Source organism: Oncorhynchus nerka, linkage group LG7, assembly GCF_034236695.1.
Source record: "Oncorhynchus nerka isolate Pitt River linkage group LG7, Oner_Uvic_2.0, whole genome shotgun sequence".
Taxonomy (NCBI): domain Eukaryota; kingdom Metazoa; phylum Chordata; class Actinopteri; order Salmoniformes; family Salmonidae; genus Oncorhynchus; species Oncorhynchus nerka.
This window is the reverse complement of record NC_088402.1, coordinates 41,433,380-41,447,590: the sequence shown is the minus strand read 5'-3', so window position 1 is coordinate 41,447,590 and position 14,211 is coordinate 41,433,380. Positions and strand designations below refer to the sequence as shown.

The window sequence follows — 14,211 nt, the reverse complement described above, 5'->3', positions numbered from 1 at the left end:
TTTGTGCTGTGGGTCTCCTTCACAGAGACGTGTTGAGTCTAGGCATCACCTCTCTGGAGCACCAGAAACAGATCCTGTCTGCCATCCAGGCCCTTAGAGCCCAGGTCATCCAGATGCACGGCAGAGGGGTGCAGGTCTGACACACACATACACACACGTGCAAATGGACGGACGGACGGATAGAAGGATTTTCACAGAGGAGAGACTCGTCTCTCATCCAGATGGACAACATGAAGTGGATAGAGAGATCGGAAGAGATATCGCCACACTGCACCCACTCACTCTTCCTCCTCCTCCCTCTCTCTAAGTCCTTGGGAGCGAGGCATCTTCCAGTCATGTGATCAACGTACTTTGTCGAAAGTCATATGACTTTTGTCTGCACGCTGACCCAAATTGACTGGATGTCCACTCTGACAACAGGCCCTGGTTCAGTAGTTACAGAGACTTAAAACTACCCGGATAGAGAAGTACTGTCCACCTAAAATGTCTGGCACTGCTCTCAAAATATGGGGTAATTACATTTCCTTGATGGAGAAGAACTGTCCCCTCAAGCAGAGTGATACTCTACTGAACCACTTGTCTCAGAACTGAGGTTAAAACCACCCTGGTTGAGAAGTACTGTCCATTACAGGGCTGTCCCTCTACCACTGGTCTCAGAACAGTGGGATAAGGCACTAATGGTGAAAGTTCTGTCTGTCGAACAGGGCTAAAATTATAAAACTGGTCTCAGTTCAATGGTTAAAACATTACTGTTCCGGCCGCTGAAGTGCGATCGAGTGACTGGTTCCCACAGTGTGGGCGGAGCCCAGGCCGTGTTAAGTCGTACGTAGCCCGACCAATCACGAGGCTGGAAAAAGACTTACCTTCAGAAGGAAACTACTGATTAAAAAACTAAAACTAGAAAACTGTAAATCGAAACAAAGGATTTCCGTGTGTTTGATTGTTAATTTCTATTTAGTCTGTTACACAATTAGTCTTTTTGAAAGTTTTTCCGTTAACCGTCTCTGCTCTCCCGGTGTTTTCTCAGTGTGTGGAATGGCTAATGTCCCTTAGCCGGGATGTCAGTGGTATCATGTAGCGTCTCGCTAATATATTTCTCCTGTCTAAAAAGCATTTTCACTACATGGGTATATTGCAGTGTTGAGAATAAAGGTCAAGTCTCAAGCTGACGTATCTGAAATGTATTCATATTTATATGCGTTTCCAGTTTACAGACTCTCACACAACCTGACGGGAAGAGGTTACGAGGGTCATACTTGATTTTTTAATTTTTTTAAATGACTAAATCATTTGTGTCATTTTGTGTTTAAGGATGCTGCAAAGCACATGTCCTTTGGTGTCAAGCATATCCCTTCCTAGCCGTTTGGTTTCTTTTGATTACAGTGTGTATCATAACGTTTTCTTTATTTTTTCTAGTTAGAGGGATTCTGTTACTGAATAAGGGTGTTCTGAACCAGAAGAAGATATTATGAAGAGGACTTACACTATAGTATGTTGACTTTTTTCTTCTCCTAGACAGGGGTGTAGAATCATTTTGATACAGTCAACAAATCTACAGTAGTTGATATAGGACTTATACATTTTGAGTCCAGTGTCGCTGGATGTATGGTATCGATGTGTTGCATTATATATGCAGTATTGCAGTATTTCAGAATGTCGTAGAGTGATCATGTATGTTTTTTTCCGGGCCAGCAATTCAAGCCGTCATGCATAGGGCCCTGTGTTTTGGTTAATCATGTCACATGACCTGGATTTGAACCTTTTTGTTTAAAGCTTTTTCATCAAACTGTTCCCCCTTTCTTTTTATGTCAGTTGGTCCAAGCGCCATCCGAGGACAATTGCTTACATTTTTGGTCTAATTCTCATTTCTGGAAAATGCTTAAAATCAAGGTTAAGTGGTTAACCAAAACACAGGGCCTTAGCTATACATCATGGTTGTACACTTAACATGTTCTAAATGTTCCTACAAATCCCACAGCCCCCCACTGTGCAGTCACAAGCCACTCCCATTTGTCAGTATTATGTATTTTTCAAAACAGGTAACATTTAATCGTAGGTAACATGTTATGAGGCATTATTTTATTTATATTTATTTTTTATTTATATCATAATCTTGTAGCTCGCTGCAGTGCATTCGGAAAGTATTCAGACCCCTTCACTTCTTCCAAACTTTGTTACGTTACAGCCTTATTTGAAAATACTTTCCCCCCCTCATCAATCTACACACAATACCGCAAAATAACAAAGCGAAAGCAGTTTTTTTGTGTGCAAATTTATAAAAAATGAAAAAGATACCATATTTACGTAAGTATACAGATCCATTGCTATCAGACTTGAAATTGAACTCAGGTACACCCTGTTTCCACTGATCATTATTGATGGTCCTACAACTTGATTGGAGTCCACCTGTGGTAAATTCAATTGATTGGACATGATTTGGAAAGGCGCACACACCTGCCTATATAAGGTCCCACAGTTGACGGTGCATGTCAGCAAAAACCGAGCCATGAGGTCGAAAGAATTGTCCGTAGTGCTCCGAGAGAGGATTGTGTTGAGGCACAGATCTGGGGAAGGATACCAAAACATTTCTGCAGGATTGAAGGTCCCCAAGAACACAGTGGCCTCCATCATTCTTAAATGGAAGAAGTTTTGAACCACCAAGACTCTTCCTAGAGCTGGCTGCCTGGCCAAACTGAGCAATCGGGGGAGAAGGGCCTTGGTCAGGGAGATGACCAAGAACCCGATGGTCACTGACAGAGCTCTGGAGTTCCTCTGTGGAGATGGGAGAAACTTCCAGAAGGACAACCATCTCTGCAGCACCACCAATCAGTGTCCAGACGGAAGCCACTCCTCAGTAAAAGGCACATGACAGCCCGCTTGGAGTTTGCCAAAAGGCACCTAAAGGACTCTGACCATGAGAAACAAGATTTTGTGGTCTGATGAAACCAAGATTGATCTCTTTGGCCTGAATACCAAGGGTCATGTCTGGAGGAAACCAGGCACCGCTCATCACCTGGCCAATACCATCCCTACGGTGAAGGATGGTGGGGGCAGTATCATGCTGTGGGGATGTTTTTCAGCGGCAGGGACTGGAAGACTAGTTAGGATCGAGGGAAAGATTGTGATGGAAAATGTTATGTTTGTGCTTTTGTAGTAACAAATTTCTGTGTTCATGCAAGTGACTGACTGATTGAATGTGCCTGGGAGTAATCCTCACCATCAATATCTGCAATTTGCTAGTACTTCCAGAACCTTGTTTTGAGAATGAAAGGGATATCTCAGTTTCAAGGTCTCAGCTTGGAGAGAAGAGGCCTTGTGAGGTATTGGTTTGTCACATGCATGAACCAGTATTGGTCGGTCACATGCGCGAACCAAACGTTAATGATAAATTAATTATGAATGATGAATAGGCTAAATCATGCAAATGTAACTTGTCTGCGTAAGCAGTATGAGATCTAACGGGACTGCCCCGACGGAGCTCACTTCAGACCGGTACTTTATGCATCTAGGTTTGACTGTGACCTCTCCAGCTTGCTGTTAATAGAACAATGATTAATTTAATATTGGCGTTCAGTGTCCCTGTGTAGAATTTCCACGACAAGATGAATGGAACAAAGTCTAGAGAGATCCTTGATGAAAACCTGCTTCAGAGCGCTCAGAAAATCAGACTGGGGTGAAAGTTCACCTTTCAACAGGACAATGACCCTAAGCACATGCAGGAGTGGCTTCAGGACAAGTCTCTGAATGCCCTTGAGTGTCCCAGCCAGAGCTCCGGGCTTGAGCCCGATCGAACATCTCTGGAGAGTCCTGAAAATAGCTGTGCAGCAACACTCCCCATCCAACCTGACAGAGCTTGAGAGGATCTGCAGAGAAGAATGGGAGAAACTCCCCAAATACAGGTGTGCCAAGCTTGTAGCGTCATAGCCAAGAAGACTTGAGGTTGTAATCGCTGCCAAAGGTGCTTCAACAAAGTACTGAGTAAAGGGTCTGAATACTTATATAAATGTGATATTTCAGTTTTTTTTTTTTTTACATTTGCAAAAAAATCAAAACCTGTTTTTCCTTTGTCATTATGGGGTATTGTGTGTAGATTAATCGGGGGGGGGGGGGGAACTATGTAATCAATTTTAGAATAAGGCTGTAACATAACAAAGTTCGGAAGAAGTGAAGGTGTCTGAACACTTTCCGAATGCACCGTACACAATAGATGTTTTATTGGTTCAGTGCGGTTCATAAATGGCATCTTGTAATAGTATCTGGTATGAAAGGACTACCAGTACATTTTCTCTTTTCTTTCCCATGTATTCTCTTTCTCTCTCCCCCTCTCTCTGGAGCGGTTTTGCCTCAACACCATATATAAACCCATATCATGTTCTGAAAAGATACTCCTATAGACTCACACACACACATATATATATATATATATAGAAACAGTCTCAACAGCCCTGTATACACAGACACCAAACTGGAGCTTTTCACTTCAGCGAATCAGTCGTTGTTGTGTGTGTCCCCCCTCCCCTGTTTACTCTACCATTACAAAATATGTTTACTGTAAATATGTATTTGAAAATGCAATCTATTTTTATAATTTGTTTGAAGAACAATGTGTTAAATATCTGCTCACTGTGTAGAGGGGTTTTATCCTTTGAATTTAGGGCCATTGCCAATCAACTTGGGTGTTTGGAATTTTAAAACCTTCTTTTTTTTTTTTTTTTACCTGTTTAGAAAAACAGATGGCTGTTGCAATATTGACATGTGTTATTAAAAAATCTCCAATAAGAGCAAACATTGTCTGCGTATTTGGCGTGCTTCAGGCTCTGAGCTTGATCATCTGTTCATCCTTATACCCATGTGCAATTCTGCTTCATTCCCCTTGTGAAAAGATGCAGTCAATCAGTTTACAGAAAACTCAACTCTTTTTGTTCTGTTCTTCTCAGCAAACACTCTGTTCACAGCCTTTGCCAATGACTCTCCGGATTGAATCAAGGCCTTCATTGAGAAAGAGCCCTGGAATTGTGCTCAGTTGTGAATCCCGGCCTCAATCTTGTTCTAAAGGAAGCTCCACCAAAGATGGTGGATAAATGAAGATGTCTTACTCAGGCCGTATACAATTGATAAAATTGGTCTCAGTTCCAGTCTACTGTGACACCAATCAAGCCCCCAAGGACTGGAATTGCTCATCCCTGGCTCAAGGGGTGGTTCTCCCATAGGCAGCAGCTGGGTCTGGTCTGCTTTGTTCATTGACTGTATATGTCTCACTTCTTCCTTCTCTGGCTCCACTTCAAGGGCAGAACTAATGTGATTGGTTGGCTGAAAGCTATGGGCACAGCTTGAGGTGACACATCAGTCGGTGGAGTTTACAGGTGAGTTAAATTTAAAAAAGGCCTTAGGGTTGGTTGCCAAGAACTCAACCAGAGAGGAAGAGGCGAGGAAAGAGGGATAACTTGGCCCAAACTCTGTCTTCTTGTTCAGCAGTCAATGAGTGTAAAATTTGGTTAACAAAAAATGTAATGGCTTATTTGCTTGAATAGAAGTTTCGTAATTATTAGGTTGTTACAAGTGTACTGATATATAGGACACTTGACATCAAATTTGAAAAAGACCTTGCAGTGAAATGCTTACTTAGCCCTTAACGAACAATGCTTAAAAAATTTTTTAAAGTTATGCAGTTCTCTACATTAGACACGTCATTCAAAACTAACAGGTCTTGTGATTTTGTTCGGAAAACACTGCCATTCCAAAAGCCACACTCATTGACCGATTACCTACACCCAGTGCTGACCTGTGGAAGCACTTATAGCTAATGTCTTCACTTAGACATCAGAGCTTGAGCATTATAAATAGGTTTCAGGTTGCCTTTCTTGGTTTGGACAACAATGGAGGCCAATTTTGGAGAGAGAGTTAGAGGGGGACGAGAAGGAGGGGGAGGAAAAGCTTATCTGTTTGTCTTCTGTACTTGTTAATATTCACCTCGAAATCTGTATAAAAATAGAATGTTTTGAGAAAGAAATACATGTAATTTTCCCCCCCTTGCATTTCTGTTTATAGTGTAAATATATACTGAATATGCATACATACTGTATATATTTGTGTACATACATGTATGTGTGAGTGCCACGACAAACTGCTGTGGACTCCACGGCACACTGAACATGCAAAAGACACAAGATTAACTCAGCAAAAAAAGAAACGTCCTCTCACTGTCAACTGCGTTTATTTTCAGCAAACTTAACATGTGTAAATATTTGTATGAACATAAGATTCAACAACTGAGACATAAACTGAACAAGTTCCACAGACATGTGACTAACAGAAATGGAATAATGTGTCCCTGAACAAATGAGGGGGTCAAAATCAAAAGTAACAGTCAGTATCTGGTGTGGCCACCAGCTGCATTAAGTACTGCAGTGCATCAGGATGAGCCTGCACGAAGGGTACCATATGAGGGAGGAGGATGTCTTCCCTGTAACGCCTAGCGTTGAGATTGACTGCAATGACAACAAGCTCAGTCTGATGATGCTGTGACACACCAACCCAGACCATGACGGACCCTCCACCTCCAAATCAATCCCGCTCCTGAGTACAGGCCTCGGTGTAACGCTCATTCCTTCGACGATGAACGTGAATCTGACCATCACCCATGGTGAGACAAAACCATGAGTGACGCTGGCCCCCACTGTTCAGGGGAATTGTGGTCTCTCGAACTCCGTAGCCAATGTGAGTAAGACTTTTAAGCGCGTTAACTCTCGCAAGATCCCCAGCTACGTCCTCAGAGCATGCACAGACCAGCTGGCTGGAGTGTTTACGGACAAATTCAATCTCTCCCTATCCCAGTCTGTTGTCCCCACATGCTTCAAGATGTTCCTGTACCCAAATGACTATCACCCAGTAGCACTCACTTCTGTCATCATGAGAGGCTAGTCAAGGACCATATCCACCTTACCATACACCCTAGACCTCCTACAATATGCTTACCGCCCAAACATATCCATGAACAACACACTACCCTATCCCATCTGGACAAGAGGAATACCTATGTGAGAATGCTGTACATCGACTATACAGCTAAGCTTTCAGCACCCTAGTGCCCCCCAAGCTCATCACTAAGCTCTGGGCCATGAGTCTGAACTCATCCCTGTGCAACTGGGTCCTGAACTTCATGACAAGCTGACCCCAGGTGGTGAGGGTAGGCATCAACACCTTCAACACGGGAACCCCCTAGGGGTGTGTGCTTAACCCCCTCCTGTACTCCCTGTTCACCAATGACTGTGTGGCGACGCACGACTCCAACTCAATAATCAAGTTTGCTGACGACACGACAGAGCCTTATCACCAACAACAACGAGACAGAGTACACTGAGGAGGTTAAAGCCCTGGCCGAGTGGTTCCAGGACAATAACCTTTCCCTCAACATCAACAAAACCAAGAGCTGATTGTGGACTACAGGAGACCGATCAGAGAGCAAACCCCATCCACATAGACAGGGCCATAGTGGGGATGGTTAAAAGCTTCAAGTTTCTCTGCACACACATCACTGAGGACCTGAAATGGTCCCATCACATCGACACCGGGGTCAGCAGTGCCTCCGGGGTCAGCAGTGCCTCTTAAATCTCAGGCGGCTGAAGAAATTTCGGCATGGCCCCTAAGAACCTCACAAACCTCCACAGATGCACTATTGAGAACATTCTGTTGGGCTACATCACTGCCTGGTACGGCAACTGCACCATCCTTAACCACATAGCTCTTCAGGGGGTGGTGCGGTCAGCTTAACGCACCACGGGAGCATTCTGCGTCTAAGGAAAGCCAGGAAGATCATTGCGGAGCTCAGCCACCCAGGCCATGGACTGTTCACTCTGCTACTGTCTGGCAGACGATACAGGTGCATCAGAGCCGTGACCTGGAGGCTTGAAACCGCTTCTATCACCAGGACATCAGACTGTTGAACAGCCGTCACTAGCCATCTTCCTGCCCGGTACTCTGTCCTACACATTAGAGACTTTTTGGCACGCATACTCTCACACACTCACTCACTCAAAATACAGACATGCTCACACACCTCATACAGAGTCCTGCACACATATACACTCACACACACATATTCGCCCATACTCACAAACATACACACACAGCCAACACTGCTGTCCATTATAAACACAGGAAAAAAATAAACAGCCCTTTTTCATGACCCTGTCTTTCAAAGATAATTCGTAAAACTCCAAATAACTTCACAGATCTTCATTGTAAAGGGTTTGAACACTGTTTCCCATGCTTGTTCAATGAACCATGAACAATTAATGAACATGCACCCGTGGAACGGTCGTTAAAACACTAACAGTTTACAGACGGTAGGCAACTATGGTCACAGTTATGAAAACTTAGGACACTAAAGAGGCCTTTCTACTAACTCTGAAAAACACCCCAAAAAAAGATGCCCAGGGTCCCTGCTCATCTGCGTGAACATGCCTTAGGCATGCTGCAAGGAGGCATGAGGACTGCAGATGTGGCCAGGGCAATAAATTGCTATGTCCGTACTGTGAGACGCCTAAGACAGCGCTACAGGGAGACAGGACGGACAGCTGATCATCCTCACAGTGGCAGACCACGTGTAACAACACCTGCACAGGATCGATACATCCGAACATCACACCTGCGGGACAGGTACAGGATGGCAACAACTGCCCGAGTTACACCAGGAATGCACAATCCCTCCATCAGGGCTCAGACTGTCCGCAATAGGCTTAGATCAGGCTGGACTGAGGGCTTGTAGGCCTGTTGTAAGGCAGGTCCTCACCAGACATCACCGGCAACAACGTCGCCTATGGGCATAAACCCACCGTCGCTGGACCAGACTGGACTGGCAAATGGGATCTCAATCCCATTGAGCACGTCTGGGACCTGTTGGATCAGAGGGTGGGGGCCGTTCCCCCCAGAAATGTCCGGGAACTTGCAGGTGCCTTGGTGGAAGTGTGGGGAAACATCTCACAGCAAGAACTGGCAAATCTGGTGCATTCCATGAGGAGGAGACGCACTGCAGTACTTAATGCAGCTGGTGGCCACACCAAATACTGACTGTTACTTTTTATTTTTGACCCCCCCCTTTGTTCAGGGACACATTATTCAATTTATGTTAGTCACATGTCTGTGGAACTTGTTCAGTTTATGTCTCAGTTGTTGAATCTTGTTATGTTATTAACATATTTACACATGTTAAGTTTGCTGAAAATAAATGCAGTTGACAGTGAGAGGACATTTCTTTTTTTGCTGAATTTATAGAGAGACATTAAATGATGGAGACTTCATTTATCTTGTATACAGTTTTTCACACTGTGTATTTATATAGTGTATTATATAGTGTATTCTCAGCCTCAATCCCCAAGCACTGACTTGCCAGGAAAAGTCAATGAGTAAGAAGAGAGAAGCAAGGAAGAGCCTCGGAAGGAAATTAAAAAAGAGGGAAAGAGAAAGAGCCACAGAGATTGAAAGAAAGAGCGAGTGAACAAAAAAGAGAGGGCGAGAGAGGAAGTGCCGTAAAGTCTTGAGTGACTCCCAGCTGTGCGTCGGTAAGGGACGCCTCTCTCTCCTTCTCTCACTCAGTAGATTAAAAAGTCCACATAAAGGAGAGAGAAGAGTCCACTTGCAGTTCAATGGTTGAAAGAAAGTGCGCCGGAGCTCAAATCGGCTTTGAGAAATTAAGCCCTGTGTTGTGGCTGGGCATAAACAAACAGGGGACAGTGTGTGGATCTGAGAGTGTGTGTGTGTGTACAGTGAGCTAAGGGCCACCCTGGCAATTCTAGGTGAAAATGTGCGCACACACTCGCTCACTGGGGAGGATAGAGACGTTGAGGCTTTAAAGAAAGTGTAAGAGAGAGAATGCTAAAGTATGGTTATTGGTTGGATAGATGTGAAAAATGAAGGAAATGAGGCAGAAAAAAAGACTGAACTGTCCTCCTGTATCTCCAGGGAGAAAAGACTGGACTATCCTCCTGTATCTCCAGGGAGAAAAGACTGAACTATCCTCCTGTATCTCCAGGGAGAAAAGACTGAACTATCCTCCTGTATCTCCAGGGAGAAAAGACTGAACTATCCTCCTGTATCTCCAAGGAGAAAAGACTGGACTATCCTCCTGTATCTCCAGGGAGAAAAGACTGGACTATCCTCCTGTATCTCCAGGGAGAAAAGACTGAACTGTCCTCCTGTATCTCCAGGAAGAAAAGACTGAACTATCCTCCTGTATCTCCAGGGGGAAAAGACTGAACTATCCTCCTGTATCTCTAGGGAGAAAAGACTGAACTGTCCTCTTGTATCTCCAAGGAGAAAAGACTGAACTATCCTCCTGTATCTCCAGGGGGAAAAGACTGAACTATCCTCCTGTATCTCCAGGGAGAAAAGACTGAACTATCCTCCTGTATCTCCAGGGAGAAAAGACTGAACTATCCTCCTGTATCTCTAGGGGGAAAAGACTGAACTGTCCTCCTGTATCTCCAGGGGGAAAAGACTGAACTGTCCTCCTGTACCTCCAGGGGGAAAAGACTGAACTGTCCTCCTGTATCTCCAGGGGGAAAAGACTGAACTGTCCTCCTGTATCTCCAGGAAGAAAAGACTGAACTATCCTCCTGTATCTCCAGGGAGAAAAGACTGGACTATCCTCCTGTATCTCCAGGGGGAAAAGACTGAACTATCCTCCTGTATCTCCAGGGAGAAAATACTGAACTATCCTCCTGTATCTCTAGGGAGAAAAGACTGAACTATCCTCCTGTATCTCTAGGGAGAAAAGACTGGACTATCCTCCTGTATCTCCAGGGAGAAAAGACTGAAATATCCTCCTGTATCTCCAGGGGGAAAAGACTGAACTATCCTCCTGTACCTCCAGGGAGAAAAGACTGAACTATCCTCCTGTATCTCCAGGGAGAAAAGACTGAACTGTCCTCCTGTATCTCCAGGAAGAAAAGACTGAACTATCCTCCTGTACCTCCAGGGGGAAAAGACTGAACTATCCTCCTGTATCTCCAGGGAGAAAAGACTGAACTATCCTCCTGTACCTCCAGGGGGAAAAGACTGAACTATCCTCCTGTACCTCCAGGGGGAAAAGACTGAACTATCCTCCTGTATCTCCAGGGAGAAAAGACTGAACTGTCCTCCTGTATCTCCAGGAAGAAAAGACTGAACTATCCTCCTGTACCTCCAGGGGGAAAAGACTGAACTATCCTCCTGTATCTCCAGGGAGAAAAGACTGAACTATCCTCCTGTACCTCCAGGGGAAAAGACTGAACTATCCTCCCTGTACCTCCAGGGGATAAAAAAGACTGAACTATCCTCCTGTATCTCCAGGGATAAAAGACTGAACTATCCTCCTGTATCTCCAGGGAGAAAAAGACTGTCCTCCTGTATCTCCAGGGAGAAAAGACTGAACTGTCCTCCTGTATCTCCTGAACTGTCCTCCTCCAGGGGGAAAAGACTGAACTGTCCTCCTGTATCTCCAGGGAGGAACTATCCTCCTGTATCTCCAGGGAGAAAAGACTGAACTGTCCTCCTGTATCTCCAGGGAGAAAAGACTGAACTATCCTCCTGTATCTCCAGGGAGAAAAGACTGAACTGTCCTCCTGTATCTCCAGGGAGAAAAGACTGAACTGTCCTCCTGTATCTCCAAGGAGAAAAGACTGAACTGTCCTCCTGTATCTCCAGAAAAGAGCAAGAACTTCACTTATTCTTAGAACACTTTATTCCTTTCACATCTCTTATACTTCTTGCTCTCTTTTGTACAAGTACAGCGAATAACTAAGACGCATTATGGCCTGTAGTGCCTTGATCTGATCATGAAGCCCTCCTCATTCTCACTTTTTCTGATGGAAGCGACACCGTTCTCATCAAATCCTCTCTCTCTCTCTCACACACACACACACACACACACACACATCCCTCCCCAGTGTAACCCCCTGCCTCTTTATCCAATTAGAGGGCACAAGTTCAGTCCTACTAAATCACAACTTTCCAGTGAGCTCAGATTAAACTCTGTGTGACCGCCATGTGGCTTGGGAGCTCCCTCTCTCTCTCCTTATACTACAGTTATCACTCACTCACTCTCTGTCTGTCATTTGGTCAGTCAGTCAGTGTCTTTCCATCTGTGGATCTTCTTGGATCTATGCTTGTGTAGTAATTGCTTTATTTGACTCCCTACGCTCATCTCAGTCAATATCTCCATGCTTCATCTCTCCCTTCCTCATTCCATCCCTCTCTCCCAGTGCCAGGAAACAACCACAGAGCCAACAATCCCTTCATTCTCTCTACTCTATTTTTACTTCCTCGTCATTGGGTGATCTTTCTTCTCATCCTGACAGATATGGGATTTAAAGAAGGGCCATCCTACGGTGTTTTTGTGCTCAATCTCACTCGGTGAAACAGCAGTGGAGAATTACATTAAACTGACACGTGTCATTTCACCCTTTGGTCAGAGAGGGTATTTGTTTGATTGACAGGAGGGAGTTGTGGCTGGGCTTGAAACACCATAGATGATAGAACACTAAGATGCTGTTTAGAAAGGTGTCCGACACTGCCTCTTGGTGGTGGAATTGTGTATTACTCACATTGCAAACATATTTTCTGCATGCCCTGTACAGTACCTTTGGAAAGTAATTCAGACCCCTTGACTTTTTCCACATTTTGTTACGTTCCTGCCTTATTCTAAAGTGGATTGAATAAACTAAATCCTCATGTACACATATTGACAAAGCAAAAAGGCTCCGAGACAGGATTGTATCAAGGCACAGATCTGGGGAAGGGTACCAAAAAATGTCTGCAGCATTGAAGGTCCCCAAGACCACAGTGGCCTTCATCATTCCTAAATGGATGACGTTTGGAGCCAGCAAGACTCTTCCTAGAGATGGCCTGAGCAATAGGGGGAGAAGGGCATTGGTCAGGGAGGTTGACAGAGCTCCAGAGTTCCTCTGTGGAGATGAGAGAACCTTCATGAAGGACAACCATCTCTGCAGCATTCCACCAATCAGGCCTTCATGGTAGAGTGGCCAGACGGAAGCCACTCCTCAGTAAAAGGCACATAATAGCCCGCTTGGAGTTTGCCAAAAGGCACCTAAAGACTGACCATGAGAAACAAGATTCTCTGGTCTGATGAAACCAAGATTGAACACTTTGGCCTGAATGCCAAGTGTCACATCTGGAGAAAACCTGTTACTATCCCGATGGTGAAGCATGGCAGTGGCAGCGTCCTGCTGTGAGGATGTTTTTCTTCGGCAGGGACTGGGCGACTAGTCAGGATCGATGGCAAAGATGAACGGATGAACAATGATTCATTTAATATTTACTTTGTGTCCCTGTGTAGAATGTCCACTACAAGATGAAAGGAACAAAGTACAGAGAGATCCTTGATGAAAACCTGCTACAGAGCGCTCAGGACCTCAGACTGTTCACCTTCCAACAGGACAACAACCCTAAGCACACAGCAAAGACAACCCTGGAGTGGCTTTGGGAGAAGTCTCTGAATGTTCTAGAGTGGCCCAGTCAGAGCCCGGATTTGAACCCGATCAATCATCTCTGGAGAGACCTGAAAATAGCTGTGCAGCGAAGCTCCCCCATCCAACCTGACAGAGCTTGAGAGGATCTGCAGAGAAGAATGAGAGAAACTCCCCATATACAGGTGTGCCGAGCTTGTAGCGTCATACCAAAGAAGACTCGAGAGTGTAATAGCTGCCAAAGATGCTTCAAAGTACTGAGTAAAGGGACATTTTTATAAATTTGTAGAAAATTCTAAAAGCCTGTTTTTTGCTTCGTCATTATGGGGTATTGTGTGTAGATTGATTTTAATACATTTTAGAATAAGGCTGTAACGTAACAAACTGAAAAAAAGTCAAAGGGCAACGTACTGAAGTACTTACTAAAGTAAAACTAAGCAATAAGCCCAAGGGGGTGTGGTATATAGTCACCATTCCAGGCGAAGGGCTGTTCTTAAGCGTGACGCCACACAGAGTGCCCGGATACAGCCCTTAGCTGTGGTATATTGGAAATATACCAAACACCCGAGTTGCTTTACTGCTATTATAAACTGGTTACCAATGTAATTAGAGCAGTAAAAAGAAAGGTTTTGCCAAACCCATGGTATACGGTCTGATATACCACAGCTTTCAGCCAATCAGCATTCAGGGCTCTAACCACCCAGTTTATAATTAAAAACATACAAGCAATCCAAACACTAACAAAAGG

The 14,211-nt window shown here is 44.5% G+C and overlaps 1 protein-coding gene across 1 annotated transcript in view; it reads left to right on the top strand.

Annotated features, from left to right (window-relative positions):
* LOC115131702 (ephrin type-A receptor 7) overlaps positions 1-4,094 on the top strand; it is a 29,884-nt gene extending 25,790 nt beyond the window's left edge. The window contains exon 12 of the mRNA XM_065020520.1: positions 26-4,094. Within this exon, the coding sequence (XP_064876592.1) occupies positions 26-140 (115 nt within the window). The 3' untranslated portion in view covers positions 141-4,094. The remainder of the gene's footprint in view (positions 1-25) is intronic.
* Positions 4,095-14,211: the final 10,117 nt, after the last annotated feature.